A 17540-nucleotide genomic window follows, 5' to 3' on the forward strand; every position below is an offset into this window, starting at 1 on the left:
GTTGCGCAAAACTTGCAGTATGTGGCGCGCCAAAGCAAACGCAAGATGAAAAATATGGACGTAACACCGAAACTAATTCCCGTTAATAAGATTTAGTTTTGTCGGATTGCGTTGTCAGTAAAAGTACAACTTTCAATCGCGTCGACTAGAGTCAGCGCACGTTCCTGATGTTGGCTAACTTAGCATGGAAATAGCCATTTCTGGTTTATTGCGTACTCACTAGGAAGGCAGCCCGCATTTGACGACTTTGGACAATATGAACAGAACCAAACTGAAGATCTCCAAGGTGAGTTCACGTCGCTGCTATTGACTACAACTCCAAACTTCTAATCGTCCTATTATATTCGTGTTTTTGTAATGAAAGGCGACGTGTTACGAGGCAGTCGCTTGCAAGATGGGTTCTACTGCTACTATCCAGGCTTTTGCGTGTTCTGCTTTAACCTGCTTTAGTGATGGGAAAACAACATGTACAATCGAAAACACAACCTTACTTTTTCCTCAGGTGACACCAGCGGGCCATAGAGACATCTCTACTTTCTTTACGTCTGGAAACAAGGTGCATATACTTGTAGCTGTTTTTATACTGATATATCCTCCCTGGATGCCTCTCTCAATGATTTGACAGATCTGTTTACCATTCACATTCTGTTGACATGTTTTGTGTTTTTTTGTTTTTTGTTTTGCTGAATATCTGTTTGTATTTGGATGTGTGTTAGTTCTGTGTGTCTCATGGTTCATGTTACTTCTGTCAGAAGTCACATCTTTCATAAATACTGGTTAGACTATTAGCAGTTTTACATGTACATTATTTTTTTACACACATGATGTGGTGCACTTTGGATGAAGAACGCTTCCTTTCCTTGTCTCTATGGGGTATATGCCACGGAAGAGGGCGGGACTGTTTTTGCACATCAGTTTGGTTCCGGTTCGGTTTGCGACGTGTGGGCTGCGTCAAAAATACTTGAGCTTCTGACTTTGTGCCACTCGGTTACGCGTTCGCAACCCGGACCGGAACCAAACTGATGTGCAAAAACAGTCCCGTCTCTTCCGTGGCATATACCTCATTCTCCATATTTGAACAGAGACTTTTATTGATTTATTTCATTAGCAATATTAAAATCCATTTGCTTGATTTCAGGTTTTGCCTCCCAAGTCACCAGGAACAAGTTCTGTGCTCTGCAAGAAGGACCTCCAGGTCCAAGATGGCGGTGCCCTCCCAATCGAAGCGTACTCTCCCATAAAGAGGAGCATCCTTGGGGATATTGAGAACTTTCTTCCCTCTTCTTCGGAGGTCCTGCTGGTTCCCGAGACTCCAAGTAGTCAGATGTTACTTTCATCCTTCCAAGGTCACAAAGACCTGAGCCTTGAGCCCAGGGGAGAAACGGCTACTGTGTGGAAACCTGTCCACTTGTCCCCTGTCTGTCCAAGTCCTCGCTCCAAAGGGCAGAGTGTAATGTCAGACAGTGAAAGGGGAAGCTGTGCCTCCTTCAAAAGACTCTTCAGTCCCTCCGAAGAACTCCATGAAGCAAAGAGGCCAAGAACCGATTGCGCATTGGAACACGGTCCTGTGAAAGAACACAAACATGAGGGAGAGACTGTCTTTACAGCCATAATTGAGGAGAAGACGACAGAAAGCAAAAGCGAAGTAGTCCATGTGCACGCACCCGATGGGCAAGCTGATAGACCTGCAGAACAGACGCATGTAGAGCAAAGAGAGGTCGATTTAAAAACAGCCTTGGAATCTTCAGACGGGATTGAACACAAACTTAAATCACCGGATGAAAAGCCCGCAGCAGGTGCTCCCTGTTACTTAAATCATCGGCCGTGTTGTTTTAAGATACTCATTACTTTCTTCTAGGGGATGCTGGGACTACATCAGCACTTCCCGCGGAAGAGGATTTGGAGGCGAGCTGGTTCACAGAGCAGATGGAGCCGAGTGAATGTCTCGTCCCCAAGGAGAAACCCTGGTAATGCTACGTTTACATTTAAGGTCTGTCTGGTTCACCCGAAATGTAGCGCACGGTGAAAATTTAGCCAGTTTTTATCTTTGTTTTCAAGACTTGTTACTGTGTATATATAGAATAATACATATATTATATATACTTACAGGAGAACTACTTTTTCATCAAATAGTGTCCTCTGCCCTAAAAGATTTTATGCCAAAATGATTAAATAAATTAATAAACACAACACCTCAAATAGACAAAATAATATATATATTGTCACTATTCACTAGGTGCTATTTATAAGAAATACATTTAAAAATGCTGTATGTGTTTTGTTTTGTTTTCTCTGCAGTAAGTTACCCGACCACGTGATCCTCAGTGGCGGTCCAAACAACCGCTACTGGGTCTTAAACGTGGAGGAGAGGCCTAATGAAAAAGTCCTGACCATCACACACTTCAGATCTCTGCAAGCCACCGAGACGTGCCTGCTGAAAGACGGATGGTTAGGGCGTCGTCTGCCGTGCTCACACATAAACTTTCATATCTCTTTACCGACATGATGACGATTGTTCCACCCGCCCTGTTTTTTTTTTTTTTTCAGGGAGATGACGCCTGTTGGTCGCGGCGACGTGGTCCATCTGGAGGGCCGCGTTGACGCCGGATCCTGGCTGGTGGACCAAGAACAAGGCCTGCTGGTTTTACTTCCCGACCGTCTGGTTTCAGGCACCAGCATCTCCAGCTCCATCCGCTGTATGAGACGGGCGGTGCTTGGGGAGATGTTTAAGGTCAAAGTTTATTTCACCTTTGGAAGCAAAATTTATAATTGGAAAATATCCTCCCGCAAACTCATATTTTCACGTTTTAGCCAACCGTATATTGATATGGTTGCCCTCAGATGGACAGTGGTTATTTTGATACTGTATTTTGAAATATATTTTTTGTCACTAGATTCTTAATACAGTGTTCCCTTGTTTATCACGGGTGTTACGTTCCAAAAACTTCCCGCAATAATGGAAATCCGCGTTAATTTAATTAATTTTTTAAAATCCTGTTAATTATGTATTTTTTTTCTTTTATTACATGTTTTTTTCGTTTTGGTATGATTTTTTGTTTATTATGAATGCTTTTTATTTCAGCATTTTTTTTTTTAATTTACAGTCATTTTTTTCCATTGAAAATATTTTTTTAATTTACTTACAGCACAGTATATATTTTTTATCTATGGAATACAATGTGGAGACACCGTTGGAGAGGTCTCGTCGAGATGAATCCGTGGATGCCCGTATATTCCCGGTCAGACGTAGGGTTTGGGAGATACGGCCTCGCAAAGACCAACAAAAATGAACAAACCAAAAAGCACGCTGTAAAAAAAAATAAAAATCAAAGCACGCTGTAAATAATCTGCGAAGCAGCGAGGCTGTGAAAGATGAGCCCGCGGAGCCGTGATAAACGAGGGAACACTGTATATAATATTATTAATATTTCCTGATTGCATTTGATTATTCTTGAATTTGGCATTAGTGAATAGATACTTTTGCTATTTATTGGCATTGATGGAAATACACTATTGAGGACATTTGTTTTATAATTTTACCGAAACTTTTAGTACTTTGGATATGTAACATTTTATTTTTACACAGTGACATAAAATTGTGATCTCTCTGACGTAGATTATGATTCGCCGATATATCAAACTGCCACAGTGTAGCGCCATCTACTGCTGAGGAGGACTTGATGTCAGATTTTTATTTTTTTTCGCCTGAAGTTTTTGTGGCTTATATCAACAGCTTTTTCGACTACACTGTACCTTAAAATAAGGCCTGTATTGGCCCTATATTGATACCTGGTATTGGTACTCGACCATTCCTATTAAGTACACTAGACCCCCATTATTTGAGCTGGCCTGTGAATAGCGAAAATCCATGTAAAATCCCATTAAAATGGTTTGGTGCAAAACAAACAAACAAAAAAACGCTTTTTGTTGACTGCATAAAATCATGTCAAATTACGTTGGTGGCCCACAAGTTTGACTTTTTGATTCAACATCACATTCTTTTGCTCTCGACTTCTATTTTCTTCTGGTAGAGTTTTGACGGCGGCTCCAAGCAGATGCTGAACGGCACCATCATCCACGAAGTGTTCCAAAGAGCGGCCACAGCCAAAGATTTCTCTCTGGGCACTTTGTCCAACATGGCAGACGAGGCTCTGCACAGTCCCCAGCACCTTGGGGGCATGTAAGTTATTTTTTTTTATTTTTTTATTTTTTTCTTTTTTTTTCTTTACCCACCTCAGCCAGCAGAAGTGTGAAATTAGATGAAAGAGAAATAGTCTTACTTTGTTGTTTTTTGTGTGCGTGTGTGTCTAGGTACAGTTTGGGTGTAACTCAGGATGAGATGAAGCAGGAGCTGCATGATTATCTGCCCTCGTTGGAGCTCTGGGCAAAGGAATACCTCAGCTCGCCAACATCCAAAGCCATCAGCCTCAAAATGTGATTATGCAACACTGCAGATTCACATTTTCTCTCAGTGTGCATGAATTTTTTAAATGCTTGATTTCCCCTTATTGTAAATGAGAGTCTTGTTTTTTTTTTTTTTTTTTCGGTTGTGATTTCAGCCCGAGCAATGACGGCGTGGCAGACGTGGCGCGGGATTCCGCCACCGCTACCATTGCAGAGCTGGCCGACATCGAAGAGAACGTGTGGTCGCCAAGATTCGGTCTCAAAGGGAAGATCGACTTGACGGCACGGGTTCGAATCCAACGGAGCAGAAATGTCAGCCACAAATCCTCTGAAGTGATGACCATCCCCATGGAGCTGAAAACTGGGAGGGAGTCCAACTCGATAGAACATCGCAGTCAGGTTGGTAAAGTGATGCGTGCCACGTGCTGCAATGGTTGTGGGAAAGAACTTTGCGTATCTGGTAATTGTCTAGTGGCACAGTCGCTGATGAAGACAGAGTAGCCAATAACAATCACCCCTGCTAGGGTTACATACAGTAAGTTATGGTTTGTCTGAGTATTTATTACCTAGAAACGATTACCACTACAAACAGGTGTGACAATACTTTTGTACCGGTGATAGTTGACATGATTGTATTGAGGGTTTCAAACAATAGTGGTTCCACGTTGTCTTGTCTGTGTGAAGGTGATTCTATACACTCTGATGACGTTGGAGAGATACAATCCTGCCGCCGGTTTCTTGCTTTACCTGAAGACTGGAAACCTGCATCCTGTTGTGGCCAGCCACATGGACCGCAGAGGTATGTGATGCTCTACCAAAGTGCCAATTTTGCATACAAGTCGGCATTTATATGAAGTGCCTTTGAGAGTTCCCTATTTTACAAAAAAGTTAAACATTTTTCCTTGATCATATTCATGGGTTAAGTAGCTGTTAGAAATGCAAAATTGGTCCTACACTTTACTTATTTAATCTATTTATTTATTTATTTATTTTTAATTGTAAGCAGATCAGGCGATGTAGAGTACATGCAAACAGCCAAATATGTGAGCCTGTTGACAGGGTGGACATTTTTGGCTAATGTTAGCATTTAATTAGCATATTGTGGACGTTCACTTAACAATGTGACTCATTCAGCAGACTGACTGTCCAGTGCCGTTTAAAATATATATATATTAAACATTTCTGGAATGTTTTTATGTCAATAGTTCGCTAATAGGAATGTTAAGCTTGATGAGATCCAACTGCACATGTAATTTGAGGAAAATTATGAAACATACAGGTAAGTGTAAATATTTAAATTGCAGCTAGTCACTGATTTGGCCTCCATTGAAGAAATAAACAAAATACTGATAGTAATGTGACTGAAAACATCAACGTGTTTCCTAATGGGCAGTTGGCCCATAACGACAGGGTGGACAGCAATTTCAGGGACTGTAAAACCATGTTGAAAAAAATAATTTAGTATTATTTATCTACTTATTATCCACACTGTAGTGAACAGAGCAGTGGTGTGGGCCATGCCAACATCCAATTAATAAAAAGGAATCAAAGAAAAGTCATTTAAAGAGACCCACGAAATGTGTGCAATTGTTAAGACACTTGTAATAAGACCTCATTAGTCCGCTACATGTGATTCTGGTTACTTTATAGTGATATTGATCTATACAGTTTGTTTTTAACTGGACACCTCCTTTGATACTTTGATGCATCTTGTGTTTCAGAGTGACAGAATCATCTTTACTGTTATGAATAGATGCACATACATGATCATTCACCTTAACCCACACATATAGTGTCTTTACTGCTGCTTATAGTATGTTCTGCTCAATGATACCACATCTGTGGGTCTGGGACATGTTGGGGCTGGATGGTCCATTTGCTGCATCCTCCCTAACATTGTCCACACTTGACAAAGCTGACATTTTATGCCCGCATTCTTCTGCCAGTTAATGACTTGAACCGAGATCACTCACTGAGCAAGCGGTACGCATAACCACTTGGCCTTATGGCTGCCTGACTGGGTTGAATGCTTTAGAGTTCTAAAATGTCTGCTGCAGCTAAAATTGCATGATTATATATAGGTAAGCCATTTTTATTTTAGCCATTCTTGAAATGGTTTCATTCACTATAGAACTGCTGAAGCTGAGGAACACCATGGTTCATTACGTCCACAACGCCGTGCACAAGGGCACGGAGGGAAGTCGCCTGACCAGACTTCCTGATATGGTGACGGACAAAAAGACCTGCCATTATTGCCCTCAAAGAAGAAACTGTGCTCTGTATGAAAGGTACTTTACATACTTGCAAAATGATACAATAGTAACAAGTTCCTCTCCGTCAATCTTGGATGGGCTCGTTATCTTCTGTTGTCTGTTCGTCAGGGTGTTGGGCGGCACATCCACAGATATCAGTGATGACTTTTTGCAACTGGAGACGGGTCACTTGACCGCTACTCACTTGGACTATTTTGCACACTGGCTGCTACTCTGCAGCCTCGAGGCCGCCAGCATGGAAGCCAGGAATGGCCGAAAGCGTGTGTGGCTCCAGACGCCTGAGGAAAGGTAACAAGCCTCATGTTGTCAAGCCCAATTTCGAATGGCAATGTTCCATCACTGATGGATGGATGGATGGATGGATGGATATAGATGGATGGATGGATGGATATAGATGGATGGATATAGATGGATGGATATAGATGGATGGATATAGATGGATGGATATGGATGGATGGATGGATGGATGGATGGATAGTCGGATGGATGGATGGATGGATAGTCGGATGGATGGATGGATGGATGGATAGTCGGATGGATGGATGGATGGCTAGTCGGATGGATGGATGGATGGTCAAATGGATGATGGATGGATAGTCAAATGGATGGATGGATGGATGGATAGTCAAATGGATGGATAGACGATAGCCAAATAGCTAGCTAGCTATATAGCCAAATAGCTAGCTAGCTATATAGCCAAATAGCTAGCTAGCTATATAGCCAAATAGCTAGCTAGCTATATAGCCAAATAGCTAGCTAGCTATATAGCCAAATAGCTGGCTAGCTATATAGCCAAATAGCTGGCTAGCTATATAGCCAAATTGCTGGCTAGCCAGATAGCTAGCTAGCCGAATAGCCAGAAGCCCAAATAGCTAGCTAGCTATTTGGCTGGCTAGCTTGATAGATAGATAGATAGATAGATAGATAGATAGCTATCTATCTATGTAGGAAGTTGCAATTAGTAATATCAAAATTCAATCACGTCTCTTAGAGAGAGAGAGAAAAAAAAAGTTGTTCCAAAGAAAGATATATTGCGCCATCTGCTGGATGGCTATGAGTTGACAGTGACTGCCATTTTGGATAAAACTTCTAACTTGCACTTAGCGAGAAGAAAGGAAATTGCGTTGGGAACCTGCGGCTGAAGGGCTCTGTGAGCGCCCAGTCAGAGGGCGTCTTCCTTCATCACTTCCAGAGGACGAATGAGTCACACGATTCAAGCGCTTGCGGCCTAGCCAGCGGGGATCGCATTGTCCTTAGTGACCAGAGAGGTCGTTTCATCGCCCTGGCAACAGGCTACCTCTGTGACGTAAGCAGGACATCCATCAGTTGTACCTTGGACAGGTGAGTATCTATCTAATCTATCTAATCTATCTATCTAATCCATCTAATCTATATAACTATTTATCGTAGGGATGTGTCTAAGCTCAGTGGGGAATTGTTTCGATTGGATGCAGATGACGGAGTGATGGGCCTCAGCTCACACTTTTCTAATCTCTCCAGGCTGATGGAAAGCAGTCAAGACAGGTCGATTTTGCCATTCATACGTTTTGTCCTTCTGACTTGTTTCCTGAAACTCAAACTGTGTTCACTTTGTGCAGCAATCGACTGAGAGAGTTGGTTGTGGATCATCGTTCGCCGGAGTTTATTTCCAATCTCAGTGACGTTCTACCCAGAGAGGCCAAAGACACAGTGGCAAACATCCTCAAAGGTTTTTCTTTTTTCTCCTCATAGCTGGACTCCTCTCATATTCACTTATGCGTGGGCCAATTTCTGGTTTGACGCTTTACCGTGTCTTTAAATTTTTTTTAAAGTTTCAATTATCGCTAAAACTGTCCATATTGCGCTTTTCTTGCCTTTTTTTGCCATAAAATTGGCCGCTCATGGAAATCACTAAACAAGCCACCCCTTTGAATATGATTGGAGAGGCTAGCGCAGAGATGGACAACGTCGGTCCTCGAGGGCCGCAGCCCTGCAGGTTTCCAATCGTTATCAGTCTAATGCAGAGCTTGCTGATGAACGGATCATATATCAGCTGTGTTGGAGAAGGGCAGCATCCTAAACCTGCAGGGCTGTGGCCCTCGAGGACCGAGATTGCCCATCCCTGGGCTAGCGGGTACTAGTTAGCTCCAAGGAAAACATAGGCAGCCTCTGGATCTATTCTAATATAAATAGCTCACCAGTGAATGGGACACTGTGACTTACTAAGAAGAATTAAAACAGAAGGAGAATTTTAACATTTCATTTTTTTTCATTCTTTTTGTTCTTTTTTTGTCTTTTTTTCCTTTTATTTCTTTTTCTTTTTTCTTTCTGTGTTTCTTTCATTGTCTTTCTTTGTGTATTTTTCATTCTTTAAAAATAAAAATAGTGTTCAATGGAAAAAGATTGTTCTGATTTACCCCTATTTATTTTTTTTATTTTTTTTATTTAATACCATGATACCGCAATATTTTTGCTCACGGATATTATACCGTAATAGAATGAATGTCATTGGGCAAAGTTCATAATACGATGCATTATCTCATGACCTGTGAAGTCAACTTTGCAACATAGAGCACAATGCATATAATATTTAACCCTTTAAACATGTCTGCCATAGATATCTAAATAAGGTCATCAGAATGTTCAATATAGGTATCAGTATGGAGTTATGCATTTCTATTCCACTGTAAATCACACTAACAATCATAAACACATTAAATGAAATCTAAGCAGATCATTCAATTTGAACATTTCTGCTACGTTTCCTCTGTATGATGTAATAATGTGATTTTAACCATGCATGTATCTGCAGGTCTCAACAAGCCCCAGAAGCAGGCCATGAAGAAGGTGTTGTTGTCGAAAGACTACACGCTGATTGTTGGCATGCCCGGCACAGGCAAAACCACCACCATCTGCACCCTGGTAAACTTCAGGAACCTACTGAAAAATAAAAACCAACAACGCACAAACGGTGTCACAATCTCGTGACTTCTCTTCCTTGCAGGTTCGCATCTTACATGCGTGTGGCTTCAGCGTGTTGCTGACCAGCTACACGCACTCTGCTGTCGACAACATCCTGTTGAAGCTTAAGCGCTTCAAAGTTGGCTTCCTGCGTCTTGGCCCAGGACAGAAGGTTGGCTAGGCGGCTGTACAAAAAAAAGTCCAAGTCATTGACCAAAATATTTGTCAGAAAAATAAAAACTTTTTTTCCCCTCTCTGCAGGTCCATCCAGACATTCTTCCATACACGGAGGAAAGTGTCAGGAAGAAAGGTGTTCACACACTGTCCGAACTGGAACAGCTTTATAACAAAGAGGTGAGATTTATGCTTCATTCGCACTAGCTGACCTGTTATAAGCTTATATTTTTGTTTTGTGTTTTTTTTCCCTGTTAGCTGGTCGTAGGAACGACGTGCATGGGCATCAAGCATCCCATTTTCACAAGACGGCGCTTCAACTTCTGCATCGTGGATGAAGCGTCGCAGATCAGCCAGCCCGTCTGCCTGGGCCCGCTCTTCTACGCCAACAGATTTGTTCTGGTTGGCGACCACCAACAGTTGCCCCCAATCGTGCATCATCAGGAAGCCAGGTGCCAATTTTACAACAGCCACCTTTGTTTGATGATTTATTCTTAATAAAGTACAAGATAGAAAAGTTAATTTATATCAGTAGTTCGTTTCAAAAAGTAAAGCTCACGCATAGGAATGAATATTTTCAAAACCCGGTGGACAACTTCTTAAACAGGACGTCAACCCCCATTTTTTTTTTTTTTTTTTGTAATATGTTCTCTGCACCCCCCCACAAGTCTAACCACAGTGCAGCAAAATCCAACCATCTCAGGGGGCGGCCATTTTGCTTCTTGCTGTTGACTGAAAATGACATCACAGATGCTCAGATCATAACTTACCTGTTTTCTGCGTTTGGCCATATGATGTTGGCAAGCTGAGCCGTGGTTGTTTGTGAGCCCTGAGCAATTGTGATGTCATTTTCATTTGACAGCAAGTGGCAAAATGGCCGCCCTCTGAAATGGATAAGAAATGGGTGGATTTTGCTGCTTATATGATGAAGTCAATCTAAAACAATTTTTGATGATGTTATATGTGACCTGACTAGTCCAAATACAACCTTCTGATTAATATTACATTTGTGGAATATGAGTTATGCAGCAAAATCCAGCCATTTTTATCCACCTAAGGGGGCGGCCATTTTGCTACTTGCTGTTGACTGAAAATGACATCAGTGTTGGTCAGGCCTGTTTTCTGAAGCTGCGCTGTGATTGATTGTTACCTGAGCGCTGAGCATCTGTGATGTCATCTTCAGTCGACAGCAAGTGGCAAAATGGCCGCCCCCTGAGATGGATTAAAAATGGCTGGATTTTGCTGCATAACTCGTATTCCACTTACGCAATATTAACCAGAATACCATATTTAGACTAGTGGGGCTGCATCAAATTGGGTGGCGTTGACTTCCACTTTACTTCATATTCCACAAACGCACTATTAATCAGAATTTACACCATTAGGGTTGTATAGAACATATAATTGTCATGATATTGGGGTTGACTTCCCCTTTATGATCAGAAAAAGCAGTTTTTAATGATTGAAGTTTTTCAACAGGTCACTTGGGATGGATGAGAGTCTGTTTAAGCGACTAGAGTGCCACAGTGAAGCAGTGGTCCACCTCAACGTCCAGTACCGCATGAACAGGTGCACCTTATCGCTTGCTTGCATTAAAAACTCAGCATTGCTTAGATCTGTTGTCTTCACAGCAGCTCTAAAAACGCAAATGAAATAACCGTTAACAAAGATAAAATGTTCTTCTTCACACTGACTATGTCTCCTTCCAGGCAGATCATGTCCCTGAGCAACTGCCTGATGTATGACGGCCGCTTGGAGTGCGGCTCGGAGAAGACTGCGTCGGCTCTCCTCGCGCTGCCCTCGTTGACGTCTGTCCAGTCGGAGCTCAGTTCCCTCCCTGACTCGGATCCTCAGCAGGATCTGGCGTGGATACAGGCTGTTTTGTTACCAAGCAAACCTGTTTGCTTCCTGGATTGCTCAGTGGTATGTAGCAAGGAAATGCACCTACCATACCAGAAACTACCATTATGTTGTAAACAAGAAGTGCGTTCAAAGATGGCCTCTCTCCCGGAAGGTGCCAGCTTTGGAGTCAGTGGCACAAGGAGGCATAAGCAATCGCACCGAGGCGGCCATCATCCACCTCCTTCTGTCACTGTTGATCAAGGTATGCCTGCGGGTCACGTGACACCAAGGCTCAATTCCTCCTCGTCTCTGCCAAAGCTGGGTTCCATTTCCGTCTCTTAGGCCGGCTGTAAGGCCTCCGACGTCGGCGTCATCGCCCCATACAGACAACAAGTGAAAAGTGTCTCCGCTCTGCTGCAGTCGTCGGCGTTTAGCGGCATGGAGGTGAACACGGTAGACAAATACCAAGGACGGGACAAGAGTGTCATCGTGCTCTCTTTCGTCAGGAGTACCGCAGAAGAAGAAAATGTACGTTTTTTTTAATTTATTTTTATTTTTTTTATGGTTACGCCCCTCGTAGACCTTGCGAGCTGACCTGTTTGTTGCTTGCTTCCCAGCTAGGAGAGCTGTTGAAGGATTGGCGCCGCCTGAATGTTGCCATCACCAGGGCCAAACATAAACTGCTCATGGTGGGCTCCGCGTCCACGCTCAGACGATACACCCCCGTGGAGAAACTTCTCGGTCATCTGGAGCAGGAGAACATGATATCCTTTGGCCTCGCTCTGAGAACATTTCTTGCTTTTAAGTTGTTTGTTTGCGCCATCTGCCAGAGTTGGCAGAACACTTGTCATAGTTTTGTAATTGGACTGAAGATCTCAACATGGGTCCTCAATAATTTATGATCCAAGTCCTGATGAATGTGCTATTGCCGCCCCAAAAAGCATTAGTGTTCTAATTTATATGGGCATAAACGATACCAATAAGAAACATTAGGTTTTTGTATAGTTGCTTTTGTATTAATGGTAATCTTAAGTCCACTTTTTATTTTTTTAGAGACTTAAAATTCCCTCATTTGGCGTTTATAAAAGTACTTGAGATCAAATTTTTCCATTACAATCTGTTAGTAGGGAATTCATTGTTGATTAATAGTGAATCAAAAAAACGTCATTCATTATCATTATCATTATGAAGGGCTCACCCACACTCTGAAAAGAGATCTCTTCAACCCACTTAAGTCTAAATAGAATTGTTGAACAACTTAATTGAAATGCTAACACAATTGAATTACCGTAAATTAACTCATTCAATCCCAAAAACGTATAAAAACGTTTTTTAATACTTTGTCCTTCTCTCCCAAAAATTTGTTTACACGTTTGCTTTTTTTTTTATGCAAAAGCAGACAGAAGGCGTTGATGTAGCTTCTGACATGAAGAGGTGGCTCAAAACAATGGTAGTTGTTACAAAAAAATGACCAGCGGGTGGCAGCAGAGTATAAGAGATCAGCCAGGGCCATGTTGTAACAAGCTCATTTTGCCCGTTTGACCCGGAATGTGAATATTGATTGAACTTGGCTATATTCTAATGCTAATTTTTGCGTAACAGAAAATGCTATAATGGGCTAAATAAGTGAAGTATCCCTTTCAGTTGCCCAACTATTTTCTTTTTAGACTTAAGCTGGTTCAACAATTCTCTTTTTAGAATGCAAGGCACATACACGACTCACAAAAGGTTTACCATTATCAGCTTTCGGGTGAAATTTCAGGATGAATCGAAACTGCACTATAATCTTAATTTGATCTTCTCGAACATTTTGAATGCACATGCTCAACATTTAATGTTTCAGTACTTTGTGCACAACTTGCTCTTCCAAAAAGGACTTGAACTGCAAAATAATAATTGAAAAAACCCCCAAAACAAAACTGTTTCTTACCCTCCTTAACCAGCCTCACATAATCCAGCTCCCACCGTCAGCCCACACAGCCTTACCCATGATGCTCCTGTGATCACGTCAGCAGCGATTGAACGTCGTCTGTCACAGTGCAGTCATCCAGATGTCTTTATCGGCTTCATTTATTAAGTTGAAATGAACACACACTGCTTTAGCAATTACTGTATATTTATCCTCACAATGGTGAATCTTTGTGGGTTTTTAGTCATCTAATTTAAGTGGGTAATTTAATTATTTTTCTTATCTTTAACTAAGCTGTACAGTACATGTTAACATGTCATACATTAATTTCATACTTGATTTGAGTGAGATGTAATCGGGCAATAAGAACTGACACACTTTGGATTCAACTGGAAAGAAAATGAGATGGTAAACTAAGCTGACTGACCAAATATAATTAAACTTGTTTTTGACCATTTTTGTGTTGCTGTGATTTTACAGTATATGTGCTATTTTCCTCTTGTTTCTTTAGCCGATTTGAATAATAAAACTTTGCCATTTGTATGAACTCTGACTGCAGTGTTGTGAATAAACATGCATGGAAGTACAATTCAGTTTAAAAGCGTTCTCTACAGCGTGATTGTTCCCTGCAGTACGGTGACGCTCTTTCCCACGATGTTGATTCTTGAGTCTTCTCTCACCTCCAGCTGCAATTCTCCACCTCGCTCGGAACACTGGAACGCTACACACACACACACACATCAGAAACATCAACATGGTGAGTTGATTGTGACTTTTCTGTGCAGGCAAGAATTGGCGAATATATAAAATAACTTTTGTTAAATGACTGACCATGCATTTTCTTCTTTCCCAGTTCTTTCGACCAGTAGCTAGCAAGGACAGTGTGTGCAGAACCTGCCAGTGCAAAAGTAGGTTACTCGAACAATGTTCATCTTTGTGTTGTGAAATACATATAAAGCCATTACTTTCATAGACGAGCATTTTGGCAATCATCATGACAACTGCACATTATAGTAGTGAGAATCCGAACCAGTGACAGGATCCTCCGAAATTCCATTCCAAGGGGCAAAATATCTGGAGTAGAAGTCATATCCTGGCTGGCAATCAGGAGATCCTTAAATCAAGCATACATGCATTTATTTACAATAGAGAGGATGGCCATGTTATGCTTTGGAGGGGTGTGCATTCCTCTATTCTATTTACATAAGTGGCCAGGTTTTGGGATGTAAAAAATACCTTTCATGGTGACTATCAAGCCTTTGACTCGTCCACTCTTTTCACTGCTTAGCAGGGCTTCAGGGTTGACTCTAAGACTGCTGAGCACTGACCTGGAAGCACATACTCTACTTGGTTGGTGGCTTTTTAATGGACAGTGCCATGTAAACATTGATAGTTCAGTAATACCAGTAGGAGGCGATGTTTGGCCTCTTTGTATTATTTACTCCAAATTCAATTGGTATATTTCAGTGACTGTGCTTGCATGGCTGTGTGTGTGGATTGGAACCTGTCACAGGTGTCTGCCAGTCGGAGCAGTAGTTTCTTCGTGTTGGAGCTAAGATAAACATCCTGGACTGGATGGTCTCCTACTGCGGCCTGGTGTACACATCACGTGACATGAACACACGGGGTTGGAGGAGGGCAACTACACTTGTGAGCTGTGTTTATTTTGCTCACCTTGATGAGGTCTCTAAAATGTTCAGGAGACTAAAGTAAAGAGAAACCATGTTAGTGTTTGTATTAGCATTTTAGTGTTTATGAAAAATCCTGTCAGCTTTTCATAGTGTATGACGTTATGGACTAGTACGTTTTTTGTTTTTGTTTTTCATGTTAATTGCATTGAACATCCATTCTCTAAAATTACCCCCCCTAATAGTGTACCTGCTTGGTGGGCGGGTTGAGGGGAAAATCCATCACCAAATCCTCCCCCTGCTGTACAACAGTCAGATCTCCACTCCTGGTTTCAAACACTACAGCAGAGTTCACATTTTCTGAAAGGTAAAAACAACCTAAATATGAACACATTCATTCTAAAAGAATGAAATGTTGCTGTTATTGGATGTTTGTTTTTTTAAATAACCATTTTTAAGACCAGAAAGTCTTACGCTTGTGTTTGAAGAGCACGGCAGCAGAGGCCAGAGTAGCGTGACCGCACAGGTTGACCTCCGTGGTCGGTGTGAACCAACGCAGACGGAACCTCGAATCTGTCCAAAAAGAAAGGAAATCATTGAATTCAGTAAAAGAGTCTTACTGGTAATAGAATAACACATTTTTGGATTTTTTTTTTTTAATGAATACAAGCCGAACTAATTCATTAAGTTTACATTATAGACTAGATTAATTTATGTGGTCTTTTGACAGTTCATGCACAAATAATACATGTTTTACTATGTTTTATACTGACTGACTTAATTCATAATGCAGAACTGTGCAATTGATTTTACAATGGCTTATTTAACAAAATCACATGGCTAACAGCAATCTTGAATCATGATTCTTACTCGTTTTAATTCTTGTGAAATGCTAACATTTTCCCAGCAGTCATTCATTAGTGTTTTGTTTTTCGAGCGCAATGAAATGATTTTTGCATTGACCTTTTGTAAAATCCTCAGAAGGCTTGACTGTGGTGATGAAGACAGTTTCTGATAAGTTCATCTCCGCCGCTACCTTCTGATACAATTCATCACACAGCTCCTAACAGAAACAAAATGCAGAAATAGCACAATTGTGGCACAAAATCAAAATTCATCATAAACAGTATGCTGGTTTGCTCGCACATGTTCTATGAAAATGAAATTGAAATGAAATTGTCTTTTTATGAAATCAAATTTTGTAGTATCCATTTAACTCAAGCTGAGCTACTGTACAACCTTTAATCACGTGGAAACAACTGTTTTACCAGTATTGCTGCTTACATGTTTTAAAAGACAAACAGCTGCTGGGTTCCCCTTAAATGGTAAATTGGTAAAGGCATCCACTATAAAAATGGGAATCTCCATTGTAAATGTGCAAAGCCGATCCAACAAAGCTTTTATATGCTTTTTGGACTTTGACCCAGGCTGTTTGGTCTCATTAGTCAGGGTGCAATACGCACAAAGTGCACCCGAGCCAAAGACTGACTGAGAACAAAAATAAGCCAGGGAATTATGGAAGCCCAAAAGTGACAAAATTCAATAAATAAAAAGGCCTTTTTGAAATAACTATCAATTAATGTAATCAGACAATTATGTAATATGGCCATTAAATTGTAAAAATGAGGCATTAGTATTATTATGAAAAGTGTTCATACTTTTCGTTAATATGTAAAAAAAAATATTTTATTCGTATTTTATTACAAAGTCGGGTTTTACTTCATAATGTCCTTTTCAACAATGGTCTTCTTTTAGATAATGGTGTTTTACAGCCGAATGACTTGGTCTGGGACCTCCACTGGGCGGCCGCCGACATATGCCAAATTGCTGATTATTATTCATAGACACGAGGTGGAAGCCTTCAGGATACTCCCAATGGCCACCTTACCCTTGATCCTAGCTATTTAATAATTTGATCATGGTCTTGTATGACAGTGTTTCTAAAACTTTGTTTTACATTATTTAAAATCTTGGCCTGTTAAGTTGAACATAAAGCTGGTATACTAGCAGGAAACTTTGACTTATTCTGTTGCATGAACGTCAACGGGTGATTACACAGATTTATTGTCCCTTCTTTCATAAAGTGGAAGAGGATTTGTTCTGCCTGTCACAGTCAAGTCACTGGCATAGACATATGAACAAAGATACATTTTGGACTAAATAACTGGTTAGAAAATTATTAAATTGAAATAGGATCATTTTCCCATGCTACACCTGATGATATCTCATGACAGTCGTGTTCAATTTATGTCTATAGCACTAAAGATCTTTACAGTTAGTACAGCCACACATAAAATACAGAAAAATATTACATTTGAAAAAATAAAAATAAAAAATAGTCAAACAAATGAACTCAAGCTAAATAAATAT

General features: G+C 40.9%; 2 protein-coding genes across 3 annotated transcripts; one reads left to right on the forward strand and one right to left on the reverse strand.

Moving 5' to 3' along the window:
• dna2 (DNA replication helicase/nuclease 2) lies at positions 1 to 13997 on the forward strand. Its single transcript, XM_077519968.1, has 25 exons — positions 1 to 286; positions 503 to 556; positions 1139 to 1796; positions 1859 to 1967; positions 2299 to 2448; positions 2548 to 2731; positions 4032 to 4180; positions 4312 to 4434; positions 4560 to 4803; positions 5089 to 5203; positions 6536 to 6692; positions 6786 to 6965; positions 7782 to 8018; positions 8088 to 8201; positions 8276 to 8385; positions 9469 to 9578; positions 9661 to 9789; positions 9879 to 9971; positions 10050 to 10243; positions 11271 to 11360; positions 11501 to 11714; positions 11806 to 11895; positions 11976 to 12161; positions 12251 to 12397; positions 13583 to 13997. The coding sequence occupies exons 1-25, from the start codon at positions 257 to 259 to the stop codon at positions 13634 to 13636; spliced, it is 3921 nt and encodes a 1306-aa protein (XP_077376094.1). The 5' UTR covers positions 1 to 256; the 3' UTR covers positions 13637 to 13997.
• LOC144017956 (phenazine biosynthesis-like domain-containing protein 1) lies at positions 13701 to 16656 on the reverse strand. Of its 2 annotated transcripts, none has more exons than XM_077519969.1 (10): positions 16455 to 16656; positions 16134 to 16233; positions 15645 to 15743; positions 15421 to 15530; positions 15217 to 15246; positions 15047 to 15135; positions 14779 to 14870; positions 14573 to 14656; positions 14374 to 14436; positions 13701 to 14263 (listed from the first exon to the last, which is right to left on the reverse strand). In XM_077519969.1, exons 1-10 carry the CDS (start codon positions 16536 to 16538, stop codon positions 14151 to 14153), a joined length of 864 nt encoding a protein of 287 aa, XP_077376095.1. In that variant the 5' UTR covers positions 16539 to 16656; the 3' UTR covers positions 13701 to 14150. The 2 variants fall into 2 exon arrangements, with proteins under 2 accessions (XP_077376095.1, XP_077376096.1); XM_077519970.1 differs by having other exon boundaries at positions 16439 to 16556.
• Positions 16657 to 17540: the final 884 nt, after the last annotated feature.

Source organism: Festucalex cinctus, chromosome 4 (genome assembly GCF_051991245.1).
Source record: "Festucalex cinctus isolate MCC-2025b chromosome 4, RoL_Fcin_1.0, whole genome shotgun sequence".
Lineage (NCBI taxonomy): Eukaryota > Metazoa > Chordata > Actinopteri > Syngnathiformes > Syngnathidae > Festucalex > Festucalex cinctus.

What these genes read in the sequence shown, in the direction of transcription:
- dna2 (XM_077519968.1), top strand. Translation starts at nt 257, where the DNA reads ATGAACAGAACCAAACTGAAGATCTCCAAG. An exon ending in CGATAGAACATCGCAGTCAG is followed by an intron (nt 4,804 to 5,088) that starts GTTGGTAAAGTG and finishes GTCTGTGTGAAG; the next exon opens with GTGATTCTATACACTCTGAT. An exon ending in ATCAGTTGTACCTTGGACAG is followed by an intron (nt 8,019 to 8,087) that starts GTGAGTATCTAT and finishes TATTTATCGTAG; the next exon opens with GGATGTGTCTAAGCTCAGTG.
- LOC144017956 (XM_077519969.1), bottom strand. Translation starts at nt 16,538, where the DNA reads ATGGAGATTCCCATTTTTATAGTGGATGCCTTTACCAATTTACCATTT. An exon ending in TTCTGAGGATTTTACAAAAG is followed by an intron (nt 15,744 to 16,133) that starts GTCAATGCAAAA and finishes CTTTTTGGACAG; the next exon opens with ATTCGAGGTTCCGTCTGCGT. An exon ending in ATTTTAGAGACCTCATCAAG is followed by an intron (nt 15,136 to 15,216) that starts GTGAGCAAAATA and finishes TGTGTACACCAG; the next exon opens with GCCGCAGTAGGAGACCATCC.